The following is a 21,669-nucleotide window of genomic DNA, read 5'->3' as shown; positions in this document are numbered from 1 at the left end:
GATAGATGTGAGCTGCTCTGCCCCCCCATCCCCCCATCCCCCCCACACTGACAGACGTCCATTCATTAGCTCAAACTAATGAGCTCCTTTCATATGTCAGCTATGAAAGTGTGACATGGGTGCATTGTGTGCCCTTTCCCATCAGCTCATTCACCGACAGAAAACATTGCTGCTATTTTCAGCGGGGCATTAGGCGCTGAAAGAGCAGTGACGCACGTACAGACGCACGCATGTGAGTGTCCACGCATTAAAACAAAAAAAAAAAACATACACACAAGGATGTTTGCACGCCCGCGCGCAGGACAGGAGCAGAAAGTGACTCATCAGTGTCTCGACAAGAGAGAAGTCAGGAAAAAAATCACCTCGAACGTCGTTGTTTCCTGTCACTTCTGCGTCTGTGCGTCGGCAGACAGATTCAGTTCAAACACCCAGCGATGGACAAACGTCTCACGTCGCTGAACAGGCGCAGCCGAGGTCCGGTTTCTGACGTTTCTCCCTCCTTTGCCGCGCCGCGAACGGCACCGCCACGGGCTTTCTTCGGCTCATCTGATCACAACGGAGGGCTCTCAGTATGGCGGCGCAGATGGTTCTGTTCGTTCGGTTCACAAACGCATCTGCTCACTAATCTTAGGTTCAACAACAGCCGGAACGAATCAGGGAAGCGCAGCTAATATTTACTGTGTCTCTCCCGTTTGAGGACGGCCCGTGATTCTGCTTAGACGGTTTTCGGAAACCAAAAACGGAGCCTTTCGTCGCCATGGCTCAACCGGATCGGAACGGTTTCTCCGAGGTTTCAGATTTGAAGTGGTGAGACGACACCTCACTTGTCATGATTAACAGTTTCCTCACAGAGCTTAAGACGCGGCTCGAGACGTCACGCTCACACTGTGTCGCCAATGACTCTCAGCTACTACCAGATTTTAGCTCAGCATCTGCAAAACAAACAGAGTTGGAGACATTTTTTGCGCTTTTTAGGGTCAGTCGGCTCTTCATGACGAGCCGGCTGGTTTTTACACACACATAAACACAGATTCTCTGTTTCTTCTTGTGTTTTTTTTTTTTTAAATACCATATTCTCCGGACTAAGAGGCACTTAAAAGCCTTCAATTTTCTCAAAAAGCGACACTGTGCCTTCTAATCCGGAGCGCCTTATATATGTAAGAAGTCAAAATATTTTAGTACGTCTTTGGTAAACTACAAAGCTGCAACGCTTGCAGCATTCAGGCTCAGTTATAGTCGCGCACGGCGCGCAGTGAAGGCGTTTATACTTGGCGCTTATGTCGGCGCAGTCTTCTCCGAAACGACGGGTCTGTTTTGTTTTGCTTAATGCACCTTATAGTCTGCTGCGCCTTATATATGGCAAAAGTTCTAAAAAAGGACCATTCATTGACAGTGTGTCTTATAATCCAGTGCGTCCTATAGTGCTGAAAATATGGTAATACAAATATAAAGTTATTTTTCAAAGTTGAACAGATGCAACAAGTTATGCGATTTAGTTTTGCTGTTTCTAAAAGCGATCACAAATTGCTTATAAATGCGTGTGATTCAACTGGTCAGGGTCGTGTTTCTTGTGTTCCAGGCGTGAGCGGCATGTCCATGTCGTCAGCATCCATGGCCAAGCTGCAGCGGCAGCACCGGCCCCTGGGGAGGACCCAGTCAGCCCCGCTGCCCCAGGGCAGCGCCGCCCAGGCCCACGCCCAGGCCCTGGCCCTGCAGCAGCTGGTGGTCCAGCAGCAGCACCAGCAGTTCCTGGAGAAGCACAAGCAGCAGTTCCAGCAGCAGCAGCTCCACCTCAACAAGGTACCGGCTCCTGGTCGCTCCGTTCCGCTCCGTTCGGCGCCGTTCTGCCAGCCTCGCTGCTGCCTGATGCGCGATGTGACATTAGAGTCAGATAAACAGATAATTACCAGCCAGCTCTGGCGCTATAGTGCTGTAGTTTGCGTAGGCGGCAGCTCAGCCAATCAGGTGTTATCTGTAGATGTGTGTAGAGTCGGCGACATCTTTCTGCCCTTTTTTTCCTCCTCTCTTTGTAGTATTTCTGCTCGTGAGTGGGCGGCGGCAGGTACGGGTTTGCATACGTTTGTGCGTGAACGTTTGCGTCCACGTTTCTCCCTGGCTGCGGCCGAGACAGTTGCCACAGGCTGTGAGGTAACCGTTTGCTGCCATGGCAACAGAGCGGAAACCCGCGCCTTATATGGGCAGGGAGGAAGCGGGCGCCCGTCGCCTTTGATGGCTTTACCTATCCGAGCGGAGGATTCGCCGGAGGAGAGAAGGGGTGGGCGGATGAAACGAGGGATTTCCTCTCCTCCACCTCCGCCTCCCCTGCTCCCCCCACCCTCAGTGTGTTTGGGAGCTCTCGAGTGGCAGCTTTGTACACAAACACCTCTGCATCAGCCGCCGGTACACCAAGGACACATTCTGCTGTTCGGTCTGCTCTGCTGTTTCACTTCGATTTTAAATCAACTCACAAATTAAATACCTTTTATTTTTAAACTAAAGCTTATTTTGTTGTGATTTTTCACCTATTTCATGAAGTAGCTGGCCGCTCTTTTTGCCTGTAAATTTAAAAAAAGACAAATATACAAACATTTCATGGGTTGCAGCTACAAATATGGCACATCCCTGTCTGTATGAGGTTTACCAGACGATGGTGAACGTCAGAGTTGAAACAGAACCACTCCAAAGTGTCCAGGAGTAAAAAAAAAAAGGCTCATTCATTTGAAACCATAAACAGATTTTCTGCAACAAACACTTGGTGATAACATCTGTCCCGAGCAATTTGATTGCAGACGTTTAACGCTAAATACAGCCCTCAGTGCGCATTGAAAACATCTTCACTCAGACCACCTTTAGAGGTGTCAGGACCCCTTTAATCCACATACGATTAGTAGTCTGAACACAATCTGTCCAGAGCCAAGCTGACTGGACCCTGTGGTCACTGTATAGTAAAATATACAGTCTGAGTGGCATTATGTCACATTATATTCACCTAATTAAACACAGTGCTGAATTTACGTTCACAGTGGAGCTGTATAAAGAGCAGGTGCAGCACATTGTTTTACCTGGGAAGAGTTTTATGACTTAAAATGTTCAGACTTTGCTCCGATACTGAGCTCTGTGAAGCCACTCCCAAATCGCATCCATTAAGCTCGTTAAGAGTTGTGTATGACGCCACACGGCCCTGAAACTGTGTTTATGTAGTTTTAACATGTTTGAAATAAATCACAGCTAATAAAAATAGGACAAACGTGAAAAATGATAAAGAAAATGGGCAAAGTAGATGAGAACCAGACCAAGAAATCAAACCAGAGAAACGCTGAGTGCTGAACGTTTTTGCTGAAGAGGCTGAAACTGAGTTAAAAGGAGCAGAAAACTAGCTAAAAGTAGTAAAGGCTAGCTAAAACCCAATGCAGCAAGAGGCTAACTAAAAGCCCAAAGTAGAAAAAAGGTCAGCTAAAAGAGGCAAACAGTTAGCTAAAATCTATAAGAAGCAGAACCTTATTTAAATGTAGCAAAAAGCTAGTTAAATGCTAAAAGATGCAAAATGCTAGCTAAAAGCAGTGAAAGGTTAGCTGAAAACAGCAAAACTGTGCCAAAGAGTAGCTAAAAGTCATAAAACGCTAGCTAAAAACTAATGTGACAAAAGGGTAACTAAAAATAGCAAAAGACTAGCTAAAAGTTGAAAAAGGTCAGCTAAAATCTAAAAGAAGCAGAACCCTAACTACTACAAACTTTGTGCTACTTTATCCATTTATACATATCCAGTTGACTCAGTTCATGAGTGCTACGACTTTTGGTTTTTGTGACTTTTAAAGCTTTCAAAATATTTAACTTTATTTACAAATATTTTCCCTGTAGAAATACATAGAAATCTCTTCAGTTCGTTGTTCTCTTTTAGATCTGATTCAGCACACCTGCTCTAGTTCTGTCTTCTTAATGCCACATTAGCTTTTAGCTAGCCTTTTGTGACTTTTAGCTACTCTTTGGCAAAGTTTTGCTGCTTTCAGCTAGCCTTTCGCTGCTTTTAGCGAGCATTTTGCTGTTAGCATTTAACTTTTTGCTAAATTTACCATTTAGTTAGGCTAAAAAAAACATACAGAAAAAAAAAATCAGGAAAACAAGAATGTGAATGCCGAATCAGCATTTAAAAAATGACTAAAAGCATAAAAATGTAAGAGGAAAGACAAGAAAGAGCAAACGGAGCTTAAAGTGGGGGCAAAAATTGAAGAATTTGAATACTTTAGTAAACGTGAAACTGTGTGTAAAACACAAAAATAGGCCCAAGAGGTGAAGAAAACTCTTCTGTTTAACCTTGTCTCTGGAGCCAGTCGTGGACCTCGGCTTGAACCGGACGAAGACGAGGCTTCTGGGAAAGTGGCGCAAAAGGGGGTCAGCGGGGTTGGGAGAGGACAGGAAAAATGGGGGGGAGGCGGGGGAGGGGGGGGNGTGTTTGGATGCAAAGAGGACCCAAACAGAAGCACAGAGGAGGACGTGGAGGAGGGGGTGAATGAATGCTCTGACGTCAATGCTGTCCCTTGGCATACAGCCAGGAGACCCAAGAGGCTTGTAGCTCTGGGAACACACATACACACACACACCTGTAGTTGTAGCACACTCCTGAGACCTCCTGCAAACGCTCCTCTTTCTTGCGAGCCTTGCCATTGTAAACACCCGGCGTCCCGTGGAGGCGAGTGCCTCTGAGCCTCCGGACGGCTTCACAGCGGCAAAAAGTGAATGAACAGACGGCCGAAAATGCCAGCGGGTGAACAGCGGGGCCCGGGATGAGTCGATGGCGAGCAGCACAATGGGGGGTGTGGAATGAATAACGAGACTTTTCTTTTTGTATTTTTGCCCTGGTAGTCAGCAGAGGCCTCTCACATTCAATTAGAAACAGAAAGCATCACAACGAACTGACAGAGCGATCCAAATTAAGCTTGTTAAAACGACTCATGCCCGAGTTTTAGGCTAGAACCGCCTCTTGATGAGAAGCGAATTGTAGCCGTTGTTTCGCGCCCCGCCGCCCGATCACGAAACTTAACTCCGCTTTCCGCAGATGATGGGGAAACCCGGCGAGTCGCCCGTGGGCCGGCAGCACCAGAGTCACCCGGAGGAGACGGAGGAGGAGCTGAGGGAGCACCAGGACGGAGGAGGAGCTCTGCCGCCGGGGGTCACCATCAAGCAGGAGCCCCCCGACCCACAGGAGCTGCAGGAGGAGGCGCTGCAGCAGCACAGGGAGAGGCAGGCGGAGCAGGAGCTGCTCTTCAGACAGGTAGGAGTCTGAGAATTAAAGTGGAGTTTCATCAGATTTAGATTGTTTTTTACTATTTTCCTACCTGTCACTCAGAATGAGTAAGAATGTCTCACAAACAGCTCATGAAAGCTAAATTATTAGTTTTGGCTGCCACCTGTTGGTCATGTGCTGTAATTACAGCAGAATCATGTTTTTATTTTAAGATCTGTTTTTCCTTCTCTTCTCCGAGCAGCAGGCTCTCCTGTTGGAGCAGCAGCGGATTCACCAGCTCAGAAACTATCAGGCCTCCATGGAGGCCGCCGGGCTGTCCATTTCCTTCCCGGGACACCGTCCCCTGTCCAGGGCCCAGTCGTCCCCGGCCTCGACCCCCTCCTTCCCGATGGTTCCTGCGCCCGACCCTCCCGTCAAACCTCGCTTTACCACAGGTCAGCGCTGCCGTCCGGTGCCGCCGAGGTTTTCCTCTGATCACAAAATGGCCCGCCAGCGAGCTCGGCCTTTTAGTTTCACCTCTGTTCTCACAGAGAAAAGAAGGAAAGACTGGAATTGTCTTGAAAAGTGTTTAATAATTTGGTTTTGAGATAATATTAACGGACTTCTGCTGTACAAATACTGAGCAAAACTCCAAAACTGAGTTGGTGGTTAAAACCAACAGAACAAGAGCTAAAATCAGTGAAACAGTATCGAAAAGCTAAAATAAGAAGAACTAAAGCTAAAAGCTTAAATGAGCAAAACAGTAGCTGAAATCTAAAATTAGCAAAACTGTTGCTAAAACGTAAAATTAGCATCAAAAAAGCTCTAAACAAACAAAACTGTAGGTAAAAGCAGCCAAATAGTGACCACAAACTAAAATAAGCCAAACTATAACTAAATCCTTAATTAGCAAAACGGTAACCAAACTCTATAAATAGCATAAGAATAGCTAAAAGCTAAAAATCAGCAAAAGAGTAACTAAAATTTACATTTAACAAAAACTAATTAAAAGCTATAAAAACCATAATAATATATAAAAGCTAAAATTAGCATTTCAAAAGCTTAAACGCAACAAAACAGTAGCTAAAAACTAAACTAAACAGCCTAAGTTAGCAAAACAGTAACTAAATGCTAAAATTAGCATCACAAAAGCTTAAAAGCAACAAAACAGTAGATAAAGCAGCAAAACAGTAACTAAGAGCTAAAATTAGCTAAACAAAAGCTAAGAGCAGGAAAATATTAGCTAAAACTAAAACCAGAAACTGATAGCTAAAAGATATAATTAGTAGAACAAACAATACATGCTAAAACAGGCAAAACAGCAGCTAAAAGCTAAAGGTAAAGCACTGATGCTGGCATAAAAAGCAGTTCTTCACAGATTTGAAGAGTCCTCAATTCGTCCAAATGTATAAAAGTTACAAAAACCAGAAGCCAAAAGCGCCCCGAAGGAGCTGTGGGTTTGATAAACGAAGGGTTAAAGCAGCTGAACGTTTGCTGAAGGAGTCTCTAAAAAGCCGAGTGTGAATGCTGCTTTCCGACTGCACCGAGATGAATTCATCCTCTCAGCGCCGGCGATGCTCTTAGTGGCGGTTCATAAATGTGGACGAGTTGAAGATATTTTTAGTTCGCCCTACTTTACTCCCACCAAGTTCCTAAGTACTCTGAGAAATCAGAAGTGTGGGAAGGAAAATGTGGATTTCTGCCTCTAGATTTTACATTTTTAAAGACTTTCCGGTCACTTGAGAATAGAGATGGAGCATCTGTTTAATCCAGTCTCACTCTTTTCATTTTCTTTAAATAAACGCGTGTTTCCTCAGGTCTGGTGTACGACTCTCTGATGCAGAAGCACCAGTGCATGTGTGGAAACACCAACAGCCACCCGGAGCACGCCGGGCGCATCCAGAGCATCTGGTCACGGCTGCAGGAGACAGGACTCAAAACGCAGTGTGAGGTACGAGGGGGGGGAACCGGAACGCTGCGCCGGTTGTTGAGTTACGTGTGTGTGAGAGCTGCATCTGTCTGTGTGTGTGTGTGTGATTAGTGCATCCGTGGGAGGAAGGCCACTCTGGAGGAGCTGCAGACGGTTCACTCTGAGGCCCACGTGCTGCTGTACGGAACCAACCCACTCCGACAGAAACTTGATTGTAAGACTCATGAGCACGATCGGGAGGAGGGGAAGAAAAAAAACTCCTCTGATTCTGTTTCTTCCTGACCTCCAGGTTCAATAACTCCAATGTTTGTACGGCTGCCGTGTGGAGGGGTGGGGGTAAGTGGCACCTATCCTTCACTTCAACCTAAATGTTCTTTTTTTATTGTTTATAAAACGTCCCAACATTCCTGGTTTCTTGTGTGAATGCTGAGTTCTCAGAATGCTTTCAGCTGCTTCAGGACTTTTAGTATTTATAACTTTTATACTTTTTGAATTATTTAACCTTATTTACATTTTTTCATAGAAACTGCACTAATATATCTTCAAATTATTGAAAAAGCTGTTCAGCATACTTGCTTCATTTTAGCTGTTTGCTTGTTTCAGTTCTTAGCTACTGTTTTATGAAGTTTAGCTTTCAGCTGCTGTTTTAGTAGTTTTAGCATTCAGGTACTGTATAGCTACTCTTAAATTTTACCCACTTCTTTGCTTGTTGTAGCTATAAGCTACTTCTTTGCTAGTTTTGGTTTTTAGATACTATTCGGCTGGGTTTAGCTTGTAGCTACTGTTTTGCTAATATTAGAGTTTACCCACTGTTCTGCTGGTTTTAGCTTTTAGCTACTGTTCTGCTGGTTTTAGCTTTGAGCTACTGTTTTGCTTGTTGTAGCTTTTAGCTACTGTTCTGGTGGTTTTAGCTTTTAGCCACTGTTCTGCTGGTTTTAGCTTTTAGCCACTGTTCTGCTGGTTTTAGCTTTTAGCTACTGTTCTGCTGGTTGTAGCTTTTAGCCACTGTTCTGCTAGCTGTAGCCTTTGTTCTTTGAGTTTGATTGAACACGCTCAGCTTCCTCAGCAGACATGGCGGCAGTAATCCGGCGCTCTGCGTCCGTTCCTCCGGTTTTGATCATTGGTTTTGCGGTTGTCGGCTCGGCTCGCTGACCTCTGGACGTTTCAGGTGGACAGCGACACCATTTGGAACGAGGTCCACTCCTCCAGCGCCGCCCGCCTCGCCGTCGGCTCCGTGGTGGAGCTCGTTTTCAAAGTGGCCACCGGAGAGCTGAAGGTAATTCAAGATGGCCACGCCTTATTGTCATCAAAGACAAAAGTAGTTGTAATTCGGGCAGTTTTACAGATATTGACCTCAGATTTTCCACACCATGTACTCCTCTGCTAACACGAGGCTCAAAATTATACATAGTTTTATTTTCAAGATGTGATCAAAACGTCTGTAACCCAGTTCCTAGATTAAAACTCTGGCGGGCGACATGCATTCTTTGCCTTTTTATTCATTTTGAAAACATTAGAAGCTTTAAAAATGATGTAACAAGTAAATAGTCTCATGAAAGTGTTTTAAACGTTCTTTATTTCTAAATAAAACCAAGAAATGTCGCTCAGTCGTCACTATATTTGTTCTTTTCCGCCATTTCAGAACGGTTTCGCTGTGGTCCGCCCTCCGGGACACCACGCAGAGGAAAGCACTCCCATGTAAGGCCACAGCCGCCGCACTAATCTGTGCATTTCCAAGCACAAGTCTGGGAGCAGAAATTATACAAAGTTTAGTTTATTTTAGTTGAGTTTATTTGCGCGTAAAGCCCCGAGTGTCCGAGTCCTGCTAGTCGTCTCTGACGCAGCCGTGTTTATTTTTCATAATCCTTCACAGGACATTTTAAAGTGTTTAAAACGGAGCAGGGGGTTGTGACATTCTTTCTGTCTGCTGCTGTTTCAGGGGTTTCTGCTACTTCAACTCGGTGGCCATCGCAGCCAAACTGCTGCAGCAGAGACTCAGCGTCAGTAAGGTCCTCATCGTGGACTGGGTCGGTGTCCCTCCGGCGTCTCCTAAATCTGTCTCTTAGGTTCTGTTTCCTCTTCAAAAGGCGAGTTTGTAATGATGTCGCTTTCACCATCCGCCCTCAGGACGTTCACCATGGCAACGGGACCCAGCAGGCCTTCTACGACGACCCGAATGTCCTCTACATGTCGATTCATCGCTATGACGACGGGAACTTCTTCCCAGGAAGTGGAGCGCCAGATGAGGTGTGTGTCTGGAGTTTGACCTGATTGTGTTTATGGATCCCAGACCTTCGCTTTATCGTGAAATCAATCTGTTGGAGCAAAGAAATGTCAAAATGCACAGGTCATGGGTCAGGAATGATCCCTATTGATTTCAGGGTCACAGGGTCAAAAGACAAGTCATAGACGAGTCCTTTGTGAAGGCTTTGTCCGTGGTCTAACTCTGCAGCCGTGTGATGTAGGAATGTTAAACCGCACAGCTGGACACCTTATGAGTCGGGAATGATCCCTATTGATTTCAAGGTCACAGGGTCAAAGGTCAATGTCGCAGGGCACCCCTTTATGAAGACTTTGTTCATGCTCTAACTCTGCAACCATGTGATGTAGGAAGATTAAACCGCACAGCTGGACACCTTATGGGTCGGGGATGATCCCTATTGATTTTAAATTCACAGGGTCAAAGGTCAAAGTCGCAGGTGTCCCCTTTGTGAAGACTTTGTCCGCGCTCTAACTCTGCAACCATATACCATAGGAATGTTAAACCGCACAGCTGGACACCTTATGAGTCTGGGATGATACCTATTGATTTCAAGGTCACGGGGTCAAAGGTCAAGGTCGCAGGTGACCCATGTATTCAGGATCGTTGTGTGAGGGATTTCCTGCTTTGGGCTTTCGATCGCTAGGTATATTTTCCAACTAATTCGAACCAAAACGGCTTGCGGAGACAGATATGACTGTTAAACCTCTCCTGTAGTGAAATAAATGTCATCTTTTAGACTAAAGTAAAGTAAAAAGCTGATTATTTCTTTGTGTTTTGCTTCTGTCTGCAGGTGGGCAGTGGGCCAGGAGTGGGGTTCAACGTTAATGTTGCCTTCACCGGAGGCCTCGATCCCCCCATGGGAGACGCAGAGTACCTGGCTGCTTTCAGGTAACACACAGACAAGCTCACACATCTTTTTATTGTTAATATGGATGCTAATTATTAGCAGTATCCGAACGTTTACTTTAGGAAAATTCCAGTTTAAAAGCTTCTAAATTGCCAGAAAGTATGTTTGAGCGTTTTTCGTCACCCTAACTGATTCCTCTCCCTGAGTAATGTGACATGAAATCAATCGTATTTGACTCCTTCCTGTTTGGATTATCGATCTCTCTCCCATTGACGTTGTTCGCTGTCACGCTGTGATAACCGTTCCTTCCCCGCTCCGCCCCTCCGCCCTCAGGTGCGTGGTGATGCCGATAGCCGACGAGTTCGCGCCGGACATCGTGCTGGTCTCGTCGGGCTTCGACGCCGTGGAGGGACACCCTCCGCCTCTGGGTGGCTACACGCTGACGTCCAAATGTGAGCAGGAGATTATCTGAAGTGGTTCTTATCTCTCGCGCCAGCTGGACTTTATAATTCATAACAGCATAATAAAGCGCTGTGGTCATAGGTCAGCAGATACTGAAACAGGCTGGAATTTAGATGATTTGGTTTTTTTTTTTCTGGGTGAGGAGAAGCTGAGATGTGAATTAAAGTGCAGAGCAGATAACCGAGCGTGTTTTCACGTGGTTCTTTACGTTGAACTCCTCAGGTTTTGGCCATCTGACCAGGCAGCTGATGACCCTCGCTGGAGGCCGCGTGGTCCTGGCTCTGGAGGGAGGACACGACCTCACCGCTATCTGCGACGCCTCCGAGGCCTGCGTGGCCGCCCTGCTCGGCCAGGAGGTGAGGGTGTGGACAACTGCATGTTGTGATGGATATTTTATTCAGTTTAACTTTGTTTAAACCAATGTAACACAAGCAGGGAATGGAATTATCATAAAAAACGTTGATTTGATTGATTCCCTGGGGAATTTATCATCACTTCAGATGCTATTTAGTCTCCTAACATCTCAACCTACGGAGACGTTGATGGATTGATAAACAGAGGTCACAGAGGTCAAATCTTAATTTAGGTGTCATAATCGGCCATTTTGGGCTTAAGGGACAGAAGAATTTGGAAGCTGGACTGTGCCTTTTTTTTCCAATCTGACTCCCTGTGGATTGTGTGTTTTAAATGAAGCATGCTACATGCCTGTGTTTACATTTTTGTTTGTATTTGTTTTGTTTTTTTTTGTCCCGTGCAGCTGGATCCTCTTCCCAAGGCCGTCCTGGAGCAGAGGCCCAACCCCAACGCTGTCCGCTCTCTGGAGAAAGTCATCGAGACTCACAGTGAGTTCGCTGTCAGAAACACAAATACACAAACGCCGAAACAGGACACAGATGTTCTTTAAAGTCCAAAGCGGCTAAAACACACGACCGCTGGCTTTTTAAGCAAACAAGCATGGGAAGACGAGCCTCAGACGCCCCCCAAATGTCAGATAACCTTTTATAAACTGACTGTAGGGATTTAAAAACCTGGAATATTTCTTATAACTAGACAAACTCCAGGTTGGACATCCCTCGCCTTCATTCTCACTCTCTGGCTCAATCTTGTCCTCTGTTTTTTTTCTGTTTTTAGGTAAGTACTGGCGCTCGGTGCATCGCTACTCGTCGCGACTGGGGCTCTCCCTGCTGGAGGCCAAACGAGGAGACTCGGAGGAGGCTGAGGCCGTCAGCGCCATGGCATCGCTGTCCGTGGCCAACACCAACGCCATGGACCAAAGGTGATGGATTCAGAGTCTCACTAGCTGTTAAAAGGTGCCGATGTAGAAGCGTTGCGCTGCTTTGAAATAAAATGTGCAAATTTAACACTCAAACGAGCAGCCCAGTTGGAAACCACATGCTATGACGTCTGGTAGAAGTACGTCACACAGTGGTGGCAAAATGTGCAAAAAAAACTTGCAAGGAAAAGCAATAATGGAGATCGATGGGATTTTGGTGAAACGCGCGAGAAAGCCAAGCCCTCTTTGGAGCGCTACAGCTCAGCTGTGATTCGCAGTAGAGACATCATTCAAAGTTTAAACACGTCGCAGAAACTTAGACTCTGCATGTCTGAACTGGCATTTTGATATTTCTTATGGTTCTTACACAGTCGCAGTTTAAGTTCTGTACTTTTTACGGCTTTTTCCCACACAAGGGTCTACTGATTTGTCTAAAAAACATTTTGCAAACAAACTCTTTTTACTCCCTCAACACTTTTTGGTTACATATACAAATTACACATCAAAACGCAGATATTTTTGCCCTCTTTCACTCAGTATGTCTCTCATTAATGTAGGATTCAGAGTTTTCTCTTAAATCCTTCAGAACACACAGAGCGCACACCCAAACTAACGCGGAATTGGCTACAATTTAGCTCAAATTATTCACTCCAAAACTGAAGGTGAAGGTGTTTTTTTATTTTAGCTTGTCATATCTCCCATATAATTCACTGCAGAAACATTAAAATTCAGCTGCGGGACTGTCAGAGTCTGCTGTCGCTCACGGGTCAAGAATTTCCTAAATCCGACTTGTAGTTTCAGCGACTGTTTGCTCGAAGCTTACTTTTTTCCAGTCCGTTTCTGGCTGCTTGTCGTTAACTTCAGGGAGTGACAGACACAAGTGTGTGGTTACCATGGTGACCATAACGAGCCACCGGCAGCAGCTTCAATGTTTCTTTTTTTTTTTTTTTTAATTTTGGTGGTCTTTACACTTCCTGTACGGCAAATACATCAAAATTCACACCTTTCTGTGGCGACAGATTCTTCGTTTTTTAAATGTTCCCCTGAATTATCTGCGCCTAATCCCGGCAGCCGGAGGTTCGGATTAAATATCTAATCCCTGCGTTCGATTTTTCCCGGCAGGTCGGAGGAGGAGGAGCCCATGGAGGAAGAGGCTCCGCTGTAACCGAGGCAGGCGTGAGGGCGTCGCAGCGTTCCCAATTGACCTCTCCGGAGAAGAGCCTCGACTGACCCCTTCATTTAGTCCCCCCTAACCCCGCTCACCACGTCAGTCAGCTTGATTGGCGACCCCTCGGCCTAAAGCGAGGGAGAGGGGGTGGGCTCAGCCTCAGAGTAGGGAGCCAATCAGGAGACAGAGGACCGAACTGGGAAAACAAAACAAAATTTTACCGGCGTTGCTTGGCAGCACTCGCTCAGAGACAATGACTTTTTTTTCCTGTCAGTCGTCACCCGCCCCGCCCCCCTCCCCGTGTTAGCCCACAGCGGCTAACCGAGTGGTCACGGCAGCGGGCGAGTCTGTTTGGAATGGCGGCGACAGCAGGGGCGACATCTCAAAAGGTGTGATGACACTCATACGGTGCTTTCCGCAGCTGCTCTCTGACCACGTTCAGTCAGGACACCGGGGACAGCAGACGTCCCCCCCCCACAGCTCGAGGGGCGGCGGGACTGGTTCTCTTTTTGTTTCTCCTTTCTTAACTTCTTTCCCTGCAGAACGGGGGGGGCGCGTCGCGGCGACATTTTACGAGCCGGCGTTCACTGTGGATTCCCTGTTTCCGCCGGCGTTTGAGGAGGCTTTTTACAAAGATTCTGTCACCTCTGCTGAAGGTTGACAAGAGAAGAGGAGTGCCTTGGTGAGGGTCCGCCTGATTTCAGGATTGTTCAGGAAAAGGTTGCCTTAAGTTTTAAAGAATCTTCTCGCCAAGAGTCCGGCGAGACGACAGGAGGGAAGACGGGAGGGGAGGGCGGGAACTAAAAAAAAGAAAAAACGCTAACAATCTTTCAGCATGTTTACTTGGAACGTGACGCAGACAGCATTTATGTCTCTCACAGCCTCTTCGTGAAGAGTTACTTTACTTTTTGGATGGATCTATTTTTCTGTAAAAAATAAAACGATTTTAAAAATAAGAGAGAAGGAAAACGCTTCGGAAAAGGTAGTTGCCAGCTTCTGGTGTGGGAGGGAAAAAAGAAACTCAAAGAAGTGAATTAGACTGCGAACTCTTTATTATAATAATAATTAAAAAAAAAAAAAACGGTTTAGCCTTTGATGTAGCTTCCCTTTAACCGGAGTCATCGCTTTGCAAAAAATAAAAACAAACAACAAAAAAAAAACCACTTAAAGAGCATGCATCTGAGCCGAAACCAGAATCTACCGCAGGATTTTTTGAATGTTATCCAAAAAAAAAAGAAGAAAGAGAGAGAAGCGAGAAAAGCCAAAGCATGAGTTTGCATTTTTACGGTCGTCTTTTCGCTGGCAGACATTTCACGTATTGGCCCTTTAAATCGAGGCTCCCAATACTTGAGTCGATGTTTACGGATTTAACCCGATCAGGTGTCTTTACACGTGCCGATCGACCGTTGGCAACTACCTTAGTGCGAGCCGAGCAGTCGTGTAAATTGAGCTGAATATATTTTGACAGGAATCGAAGTCGTCTGTTTTTTTTGGTTTTTTTTTTTCCACATCGTTGTTTTATGATATCAGAAATGTGTTTGGTAAGCGTGTCCATGTTTATAAGATTATTTTTCTAACGTTTTCGTTCGTTCGTTTTTTTGTTTCATCCATGGATTTTGTTCTGTGTTTTTTTATCCATTTTCTGGATAGTTATAGGGCTGCCGTTCACACACTTCAGAGCTGTCGTCGTTTCTTTCTTCGTATTTATCGGAAACAAAGGAGCAACACTTTCTTTCTTTCTTTGTGGCTCCCTCAAAAGCCTTTTCTGCATTCCCATCGTGTATTTATAACCATGTACTGTTTATAGGAGATTTGTAATATGGAAACTTTATAAATGTACTAATGACAGCTACGATATTGTGAGCGGAAGGGCGGGAAAAAAAACGGTGCGGTCCGTAAAGGAAGAGCATCAGCGACGGCGCCGCAGTCCACTCGACGCGTTTCATGACTCTGTTGCCTGAAGTTTTGACTTTGACTGTGATGGCATCGTCCAAAAAAAAAAGCGGGGGGGAGTTTTTTTCTTTGGCGGGAAGAAGACGAAGAACGGGGGACGGTTCGGATGGAATATGTTTTTGTTTTTTTCCTGCTCCGCTGATTAAAGGTGCTCGTTACGAAGAGTGAAATCAAACGTAGGAGATGTTATCCTGACGTGCATCGAGCGGTGCAGCTTGAGAGACGGGTTTTTTTCCCCGTTTATATGAAACGCGGGTACGCGCTCAATGTAAACAAAGCACCGAATCCACATGGAAGCTTGGGTCTCATGACTGCGCGGGTTAACAAATATGGCCGCTAATTTGACCCATTTTCAGTCACTTTTTTGGCATCTGGTTACAAAATTTTACTTACAAAACATCGATATGAGAATAATATCATGTGGATTTTAATTTTTTTAATTTATTTAACTTTTTTTGTTCGATCTTTATGACTTTGCAACGAGTACCTTTAACTGTTTGTTGGGGGGGTGGGTGGGGGGGCAACAAAAATCACGTTTAAGTTAATACCATTTTTAAGCTTGTACGGTTCTTGGATTAATTTTGAACGAAACATTCCACTTGTTTAATTTGGCTTTTTTTTTTTTTTTTACAAAAACAAAAAGAAGAAGAAAAAAGCGGCTTTTTTCGTGAGGATTTTTTGCTGTCTGCTCAACTTTAACTCTTTGCATGGTTTGTGAGTCAGCATGCCTGCTTGTCTATGTAACAAAAACAAAAACAACAACAACAACAACAAAAAAAGATTTACAAATCTATTTGCACAACAGAAGAATACTGGAGGAACTCCCCCCCCCTCTCCCAGGGGGGAGCGCCAGGCAGGAAGGCTTTCTTCTTCTCTGGTGGGCGGACAGTTGAAATGACGCCACCCAGAAGCATTTTGGTATTTTGGTTAAAATAAATAAAATCCCGATTTGAACACGATTCAGCACTTACGGACTGCGTTTGAGAGAGACGTGCTCGGCCAAACCTGCACTACATTCACACCTTTTGGAAAAGAAAACAACAAAAAAGACTCCCAAAGAATGTTCCTCTTTCAGCTCCAACGGATCGGATCAACAAATAAGGGCACCGTCGTTTGATTGTCACACCCACCTCGGTCAGTTCTATATATATAAATATATATATATATAACCACTGTGGCTCAAGAGCAAATCTTGGTTTACATGTAAATGGATTTAAACACACAAAAAAAAAAAAAACTGAAAAAAAAAAAGTTATTTTTTGTTTGTTGTTTGTCTCTATTGATGAAAAATGTTATCTTTTTTGGGACCTACGCTTTGGACATTTCATCTCTGACACCATCTATAGAATATATTTCTGAAAATTACCAACACTGACTGGTGTGTGTGTGTGTGCTTTTATTGTTGTTTTTTATTAACGCTAAGCTTAAAACTTTCAGGAAGTTGCCACTGAACTGATCTACGCCTCGTTAAGATGGCCGCCACAGCCAATCAGCTCTCAGCCAACACGAAAACGGCTCCAGCTCAGTCGACGTAAGGAGATGTCGAGCTAAATTTCGGCGTGGTAGTAGCTGAGAGTCGTTCCTGGCACATGCTTCAAGGGCCAACAAGTCAGGCGAGGTTCGACCGGAACGGCTGTAGCTCCATCTCTCCTCATCATAATTTGATTTAAGCTTTTTTTAAATTTTTTTAAACACATTAGGCTTTAAGTTGAAAAGGGTCAGGATTGAGAAACTCAGGTTTGAGCTGAATCAGCAGATACGCAGGACGTTAAAGGCTCCTGGTTATCTGGAGACGACAACAAAAAAAAGTTTTTGAGCAAGTTTCACTCAAAGTCCATGTTAGTGCAAGGCAGTCTTGGATAATCAATAATGCTTGATGTGAAGGACGTTAAGTTTGCAGTTTCTAATCTCTCCTGAGCGTAAAAGAAACTCGCTTGAAGCTGAAGAAACGAGACGTTTGACGGTCTCAGATGACTTCAATCCAAGTGGAAAATCTAATTACGAAACCCAGAATCACAAGTGTCTGCGGTCAGGTGACGTCCCACTTCCTTTAATTTTAATTTTAATTTTCTCTCATTAATTTCACGTCCAACAGTCTGGAGTTACAGTTACGTTTGGTGATGTGCCAAAATACGGTCATAATAATCAGAATAATGGAAGAAAACAACTAAAAGACCATTTTTTAAATGACTCAACGCCATTTTCTTCAAACTGCTTTTGTGAAATTTGGCATATTGTAAATGAGAAACAATTTAAAAAAGCTGTGAACAATGAGGTGTAACTTTTATGTTTTCAATAAAGGAATAATTACTGATTCTATAATTAGTTTATTATCATAGGAGACAATAAAAACGTGGAAAAATAGGGCTAGAAACTGTTTTTTTGTGGGTATTTTATGGCATCAATTCAATCAAATTAGAGTGAAATGAATCATGAGATGTTCAGCTCGGTGTGGGGACGACTCTCAGCTACTACCACGCCCAATTTTAGCTCAGGGTTTCAAAAATTAACCGAGTTGTGGCCGCTTTTTGCGTCTGATAACGTCGCTTATATGAGGCGGCCATCTTGAATCGGGTTGACTCCGAAGATCAGTCGGCTTTATGACGTGCAGCGGTTCGTGAGATATTTTGCTAACAGACGCGGAGACGTCGCTGTTTATTAGTAAACAGTGACGTCCAATGAGCAGCGGGGACTTCCCTCCCGTTTCCTCCTCAGCCGACGCCGCGCAGCGCCGCAGACGCGCCATGCCACGGCTGCTGCACTAGCAGGCTCCGGTTCCCCGCGTCCTCGACACCCTCCAGCGGGGAGACACCCCCTCCCTCCCTTCCTTCCCTCACGTCGTCCCTCGTTCTTTACTCCAGCGAGTCTTGCGCCGGGTCCTCCTTGGTTTACGAAAGATGCCTAACATCGTGCTTTTCAGCGGGAGCTCGCATCACGACCTGTCCCAGAAAGTGGCCGATCGGCTCGGGCTGGAGCTGGGCAAGGTGATAACCAAGAAGTTCAGCAATCAGGAGACATGGTGAGTGCGTTTATTTTTGTTATGTTTTTTTCTCCACCTCATAGATGATGCTCGCGACATGTGTAAACATGTTAGCGTGTCAAAAATATGAATTGGATTTTTTTTTTTGCCAGCGTTCAGTTTTTGTCCCATTTGCGTTATCATGTGTTGCCGTTAGCTTAGCTTCAAGCTAATGGTAATTCACAAGGGTCTGCTCCTTTTTGCAACGCCGGATGTCCCGCTCAGACTCAGCGTCCGCCCACCATCGCCCACACGACCAGTTTAAATAACACACCCGAGCCGTTTATAACGTTATAAGTGTAACGTTTATTACCAAACATTAAGGCGGTGGCGAGTCGTTTACTCGCGCACATTTGTGAGATAAACTCGCCGCTCGTCTTCCCCTCCAGCCGGGGAACATTTATGGAACGGACCCGCTCTCTTAGCGAGCGGCACGCGACGAGCTAACCACATGTAAACACAACAAGCTAGCTAGCTAACGCCAGTGCTTCCTTTATCGGACAGAGGCCTGCCGTGGGGCTACTATTTAACCAAGTGTTTAAATATTTGTCCGGTTTGTGCGCGGAACCATGGAGTCTGGACCGGAGCTCCGTGACAGTCGTAAATAATACGCTTTGTCCGCTTGTTGCTAACTGAGAAGTTTACCCGAGTCACCCATGTGTTATTTGCACGTTCGTTCCCGAGTTACGTTGTTTTCCCTGACCTTTATTTATTTATTTATTTTTTTCATCTGAAATCTAAGCATTCAAAATTATTTTTGTACGAGAATGGGAACATGTCGATTATTTTATTTTTAATTTTTAGCCAAAATGCGCAGATTTAGCTTGAAAGCTGAAACTTGTCGCGGGGGGAACGGTTTTTTAAGGGGGGGTGGCAGATTTTGACGTGACACATTCAAAGCGTTCTAGCTAGCTAAATTAATTGTTGGTGTTTTGTTGAACTCGGCGTTGCTTATCTGCTTTAGTTTATCTGTAGGTTAGGGGACTATTAGTTTATGTTGTAACACTGCCCGCTCAAAATAGAAACAAAAAAAGAAGAAGGCTCCGAACGGAATAAAGTGGCGCAGCTGGCTGTGTCCGATAATGGATGCTTGCTAGCTTATTCACATTTATTTAGGATTTACATTTAACCTGCTTGCTGCAGTCTTGCCTCCCAGTATATTCACTTGATGATAAAAGTATTGTTTCACAAAATGCAGTGAGACCAGACTTCACAAAGGCAATTATTCCTGTTCTAGATGATAACCTGCAGAACTAATACAGGGATGAGCTGCAATTACTGCAGCCCATCCCTGGTGAAATCACATGCACGCAATTTGTGCTCATTTCCAAACTATTTAAACCGATCGTCAGCGTAATTAGTGTCTGCCCCTTTCTCGTGGTGATGTTTCTGTTCACGACGCTTCAAAAAAAAGGGGGGGGAAATCCAGGGCAAACTTTGATTATCTGTAGCAAGTTTTTTCTCCTGGGAAAGCGGCTGTTTACGTGCCACAAAGTGCAAAACAGAGATTATTTTTCTGCATCTTCTCACACTGAGCGGGCGGCGAGAGCGACATCTTTCGCAGCTCCAGGCGCCGGTTCCACAACCGAAACAGATGGAGGGAATTCCTGAACATAATTTCTTGCTTTCTTACTTTTTGTTTTTTCACAGATGAAGTTCAGCTCGTTTCTGTTTTGTGGTTTATACAAAAGGTTTTGTTGCCGATCACAAATCCGCCTGAAATAATATTATTTTTAAAACATTTTCAGGGCTTTTTTTTCTACCATAAACTACATTTCTTGTGGCTCAGCTCGAATAAAGCCCAAAATGTACAATTTAAACTATGAAATAAGGCCACGCTCAATGTAAACAAAGGACTCTGTTGAATTCACAGGAAGCTTACCTGCATACTTTACCCATCAACTCTGAGTCTAAAACATTGATGCATCAATACTTCGGCTGTTTCCATAGGTGAACAAACACGTTGTAGTTGATATCGGGACAAACGTTTACCTTGCAGATTTATCATTAATATGATGAAAAGAATCGTGTGGATTTTTGGTTTTAGTTTACAGTCTTTGTGGCTTTGCAATGAGAGCCTTTAATTCTTTGTAAAAGCACCCCAGTCTGTTGCATCCTCTCACTATTATATAATTATTAGCTGCAGAACATTTCACAAAATCCACGTTAGTGACAGACAATCCACCATTTGCACTTTTTAAGACACGAGTTATTCTCAGTTATTCTCATGAAGTCATGTAAAAACTGAAGGAATGAAGCAGTTTGGCATCAGGCTGTTTTCGGTTGAAGAATAAAATGGGAGACGACAAACTGCTTTTTAACAGAATACATTTCCTTCACTGTAAAACACGGCGTTTCTGCCATCTTCTTAGTAAAATGTTATTTTTGCTGTCGTCCTTTCAGATGTTATGAGAAAATAAAGTGAAAGTTTTGAGCCCTCGCAGGTTTTACATGAAAGTTTGGTCCTTTAGTTTGCAGAATAATCACTTCACAGCCTAAAAGTTACATTATGTTTCATATTTATTATATTAAATATCCTGTAAACCTAAAAATGAGGATGATAAGAACTCATGTCTTGTTTCTTCTGGTGACTTTTCCTGAGGTGTCGTTCTCTTTCTTCTGATTATTCTGCCATAAAGTTTGTTCATTGTTACATTTTTTAATTTGTTGATGCTATAAGTGATAACTTTCCAACACAGGCTGGTTCAGGTTGTTCTGCGTAGACTGAAGGACACAGAGCATCTTTAAAATGAGCTGCAGGCCCTCTGAGTGTCCTCAGGTCCAAAAGTCTCTGTGTGCAGCGGTCACATGACTGAGGCCTGCTGACCTTCAGCACAGAAACACACACACACACACCGCTGGCTTTAAAGTCAGTGTCAGGCTGCGTTTTCCTAAAATGTCTCAGATGATTGGCTCCTAATGTCTGGATTTGTCAGGAAGTCTAAGTTTAGTCTCGGTTTAGTGGGTGAATACTTGCTACTCATTAACATAATGTTGGTTTTAGGGTTGAAGTTCCAAAGTCCATAAAGTCAAAGGGTCAGAAGTTAAAGTGGAAAAGAAAAATAAATCAAAATAATGAGTTTTCATGTTTGTTTTTTTTAAGTTAAACTCTCATAAAACGCTTCAGTGTTCCATTTCTCTGATTTAAACTTTTAATGACTTGTTTTTGAGATTTTGTGGGGGGTTGTGTGGGCGGAGTTAGGTAAGGTCGAGGTCGGACAGTGAGAGGCGGCAGGTGGAGGCTGGACAGTGGGAGGTGATGGGTGGAGGTCAGACAGTTGGAGGTGGCGGGTGGAGGTCGGACAGTGAGATGCGGTGGGTGGAGGTCGGACAGTGGGAGGTGGCGGGTAGAGGTTGGACAGTGGGAGGTGGCGGGTGGAGGTCAGACAGTGGGAGGTGGCGGGTGGAGGTCAGACAGCGGGAGGTGGGGGGTGGAGGTCGGACAGCGAGAGGCGGTGGGTGGAGGTCAGACAGTGGGAAGTGGAGGTCGGACAGTGGGAGGTGGCGGGTGGAGGTCGGACAGCGAGAGGCGG

General features: G+C 44.7%; 2 protein-coding genes across 4 annotated transcripts in view; both read left to right on the top strand.

The window, feature by feature from the left end:
• LOC108246799 (histone deacetylase 4) overlaps positions 1-16,380 on the top strand; it is a 65,304-nt gene extending 48,924 nt beyond the window's left edge. For all 3 annotated transcript variants that reach the window (XM_017434520.3, XM_017434519.3, XM_017434518.3), the window contains 16 exons: positions 1,580-1,800; positions 5,054-5,269; positions 5,484-5,676; positions 7,039-7,172; positions 7,263-7,365; positions 7,441-7,487; positions 8,320-8,427; positions 8,794-8,849; positions 9,091-9,178; positions 9,279-9,398; positions 10,205-10,302; positions 10,595-10,713; positions 10,946-11,079; positions 11,481-11,565; positions 11,855-11,999; positions 13,119-16,380. In XM_017434520.3, coding sequence (XP_017290009.1) covers positions 1,580-1,800; positions 5,054-5,269; positions 5,484-5,676; positions 7,039-7,172; positions 7,263-7,365; positions 7,441-7,487; positions 8,320-8,427; positions 8,794-8,849; positions 9,091-9,178; positions 9,279-9,398; positions 10,205-10,302; positions 10,595-10,713; positions 10,946-11,079; positions 11,481-11,565; positions 11,855-11,999; positions 13,119-13,161 — 1,910 coding nt within the window. In that variant the 3' untranslated portion in view covers positions 13,162-16,380. The remainder of the gene's footprint in view (positions 1-1,579; positions 1,801-5,053; positions 5,270-5,483; positions 5,677-7,038; positions 7,173-7,262; positions 7,366-7,440; positions 7,488-8,319; positions 8,428-8,793; positions 8,850-9,090; positions 9,179-9,278; positions 9,399-10,204; positions 10,303-10,594; positions 10,714-10,945; positions 11,080-11,480; positions 11,566-11,854; positions 12,000-13,118) is intronic.
• A 1,311-nt stretch (positions 16,381-17,691) lies between these two features.
• Positions 17,692-21,669, top strand: part of LOC108246797 (ribose-phosphate pyrophosphokinase 2) — a 13,964-nt gene continuing 9,986 nt past the window's right edge. Inside the window, exon 1 of the mRNA XM_017434515.3 lies at positions 17,692-18,136. Coding sequence (XP_017290004.1) covers positions 18,015-18,136 — 122 coding nt within the window. The 5' untranslated portion in view covers positions 17,692-18,014. The remainder of the gene's footprint in view (positions 18,137-21,669) is intronic.

This window comes from Kryptolebias marmoratus, linkage group LG23 (assembly GCF_001649575.2).
Source record: "Kryptolebias marmoratus isolate JLee-2015 linkage group LG23, ASM164957v2, whole genome shotgun sequence".
Lineage (NCBI taxonomy): Eukaryota > Metazoa > Chordata > Actinopteri > Cyprinodontiformes > Rivulidae > Kryptolebias > Kryptolebias marmoratus.
The sequence above is the reverse complement of the archived record's forward strand: the minus strand, read 5'-3'. Positions and strand labels throughout refer to the sequence as shown.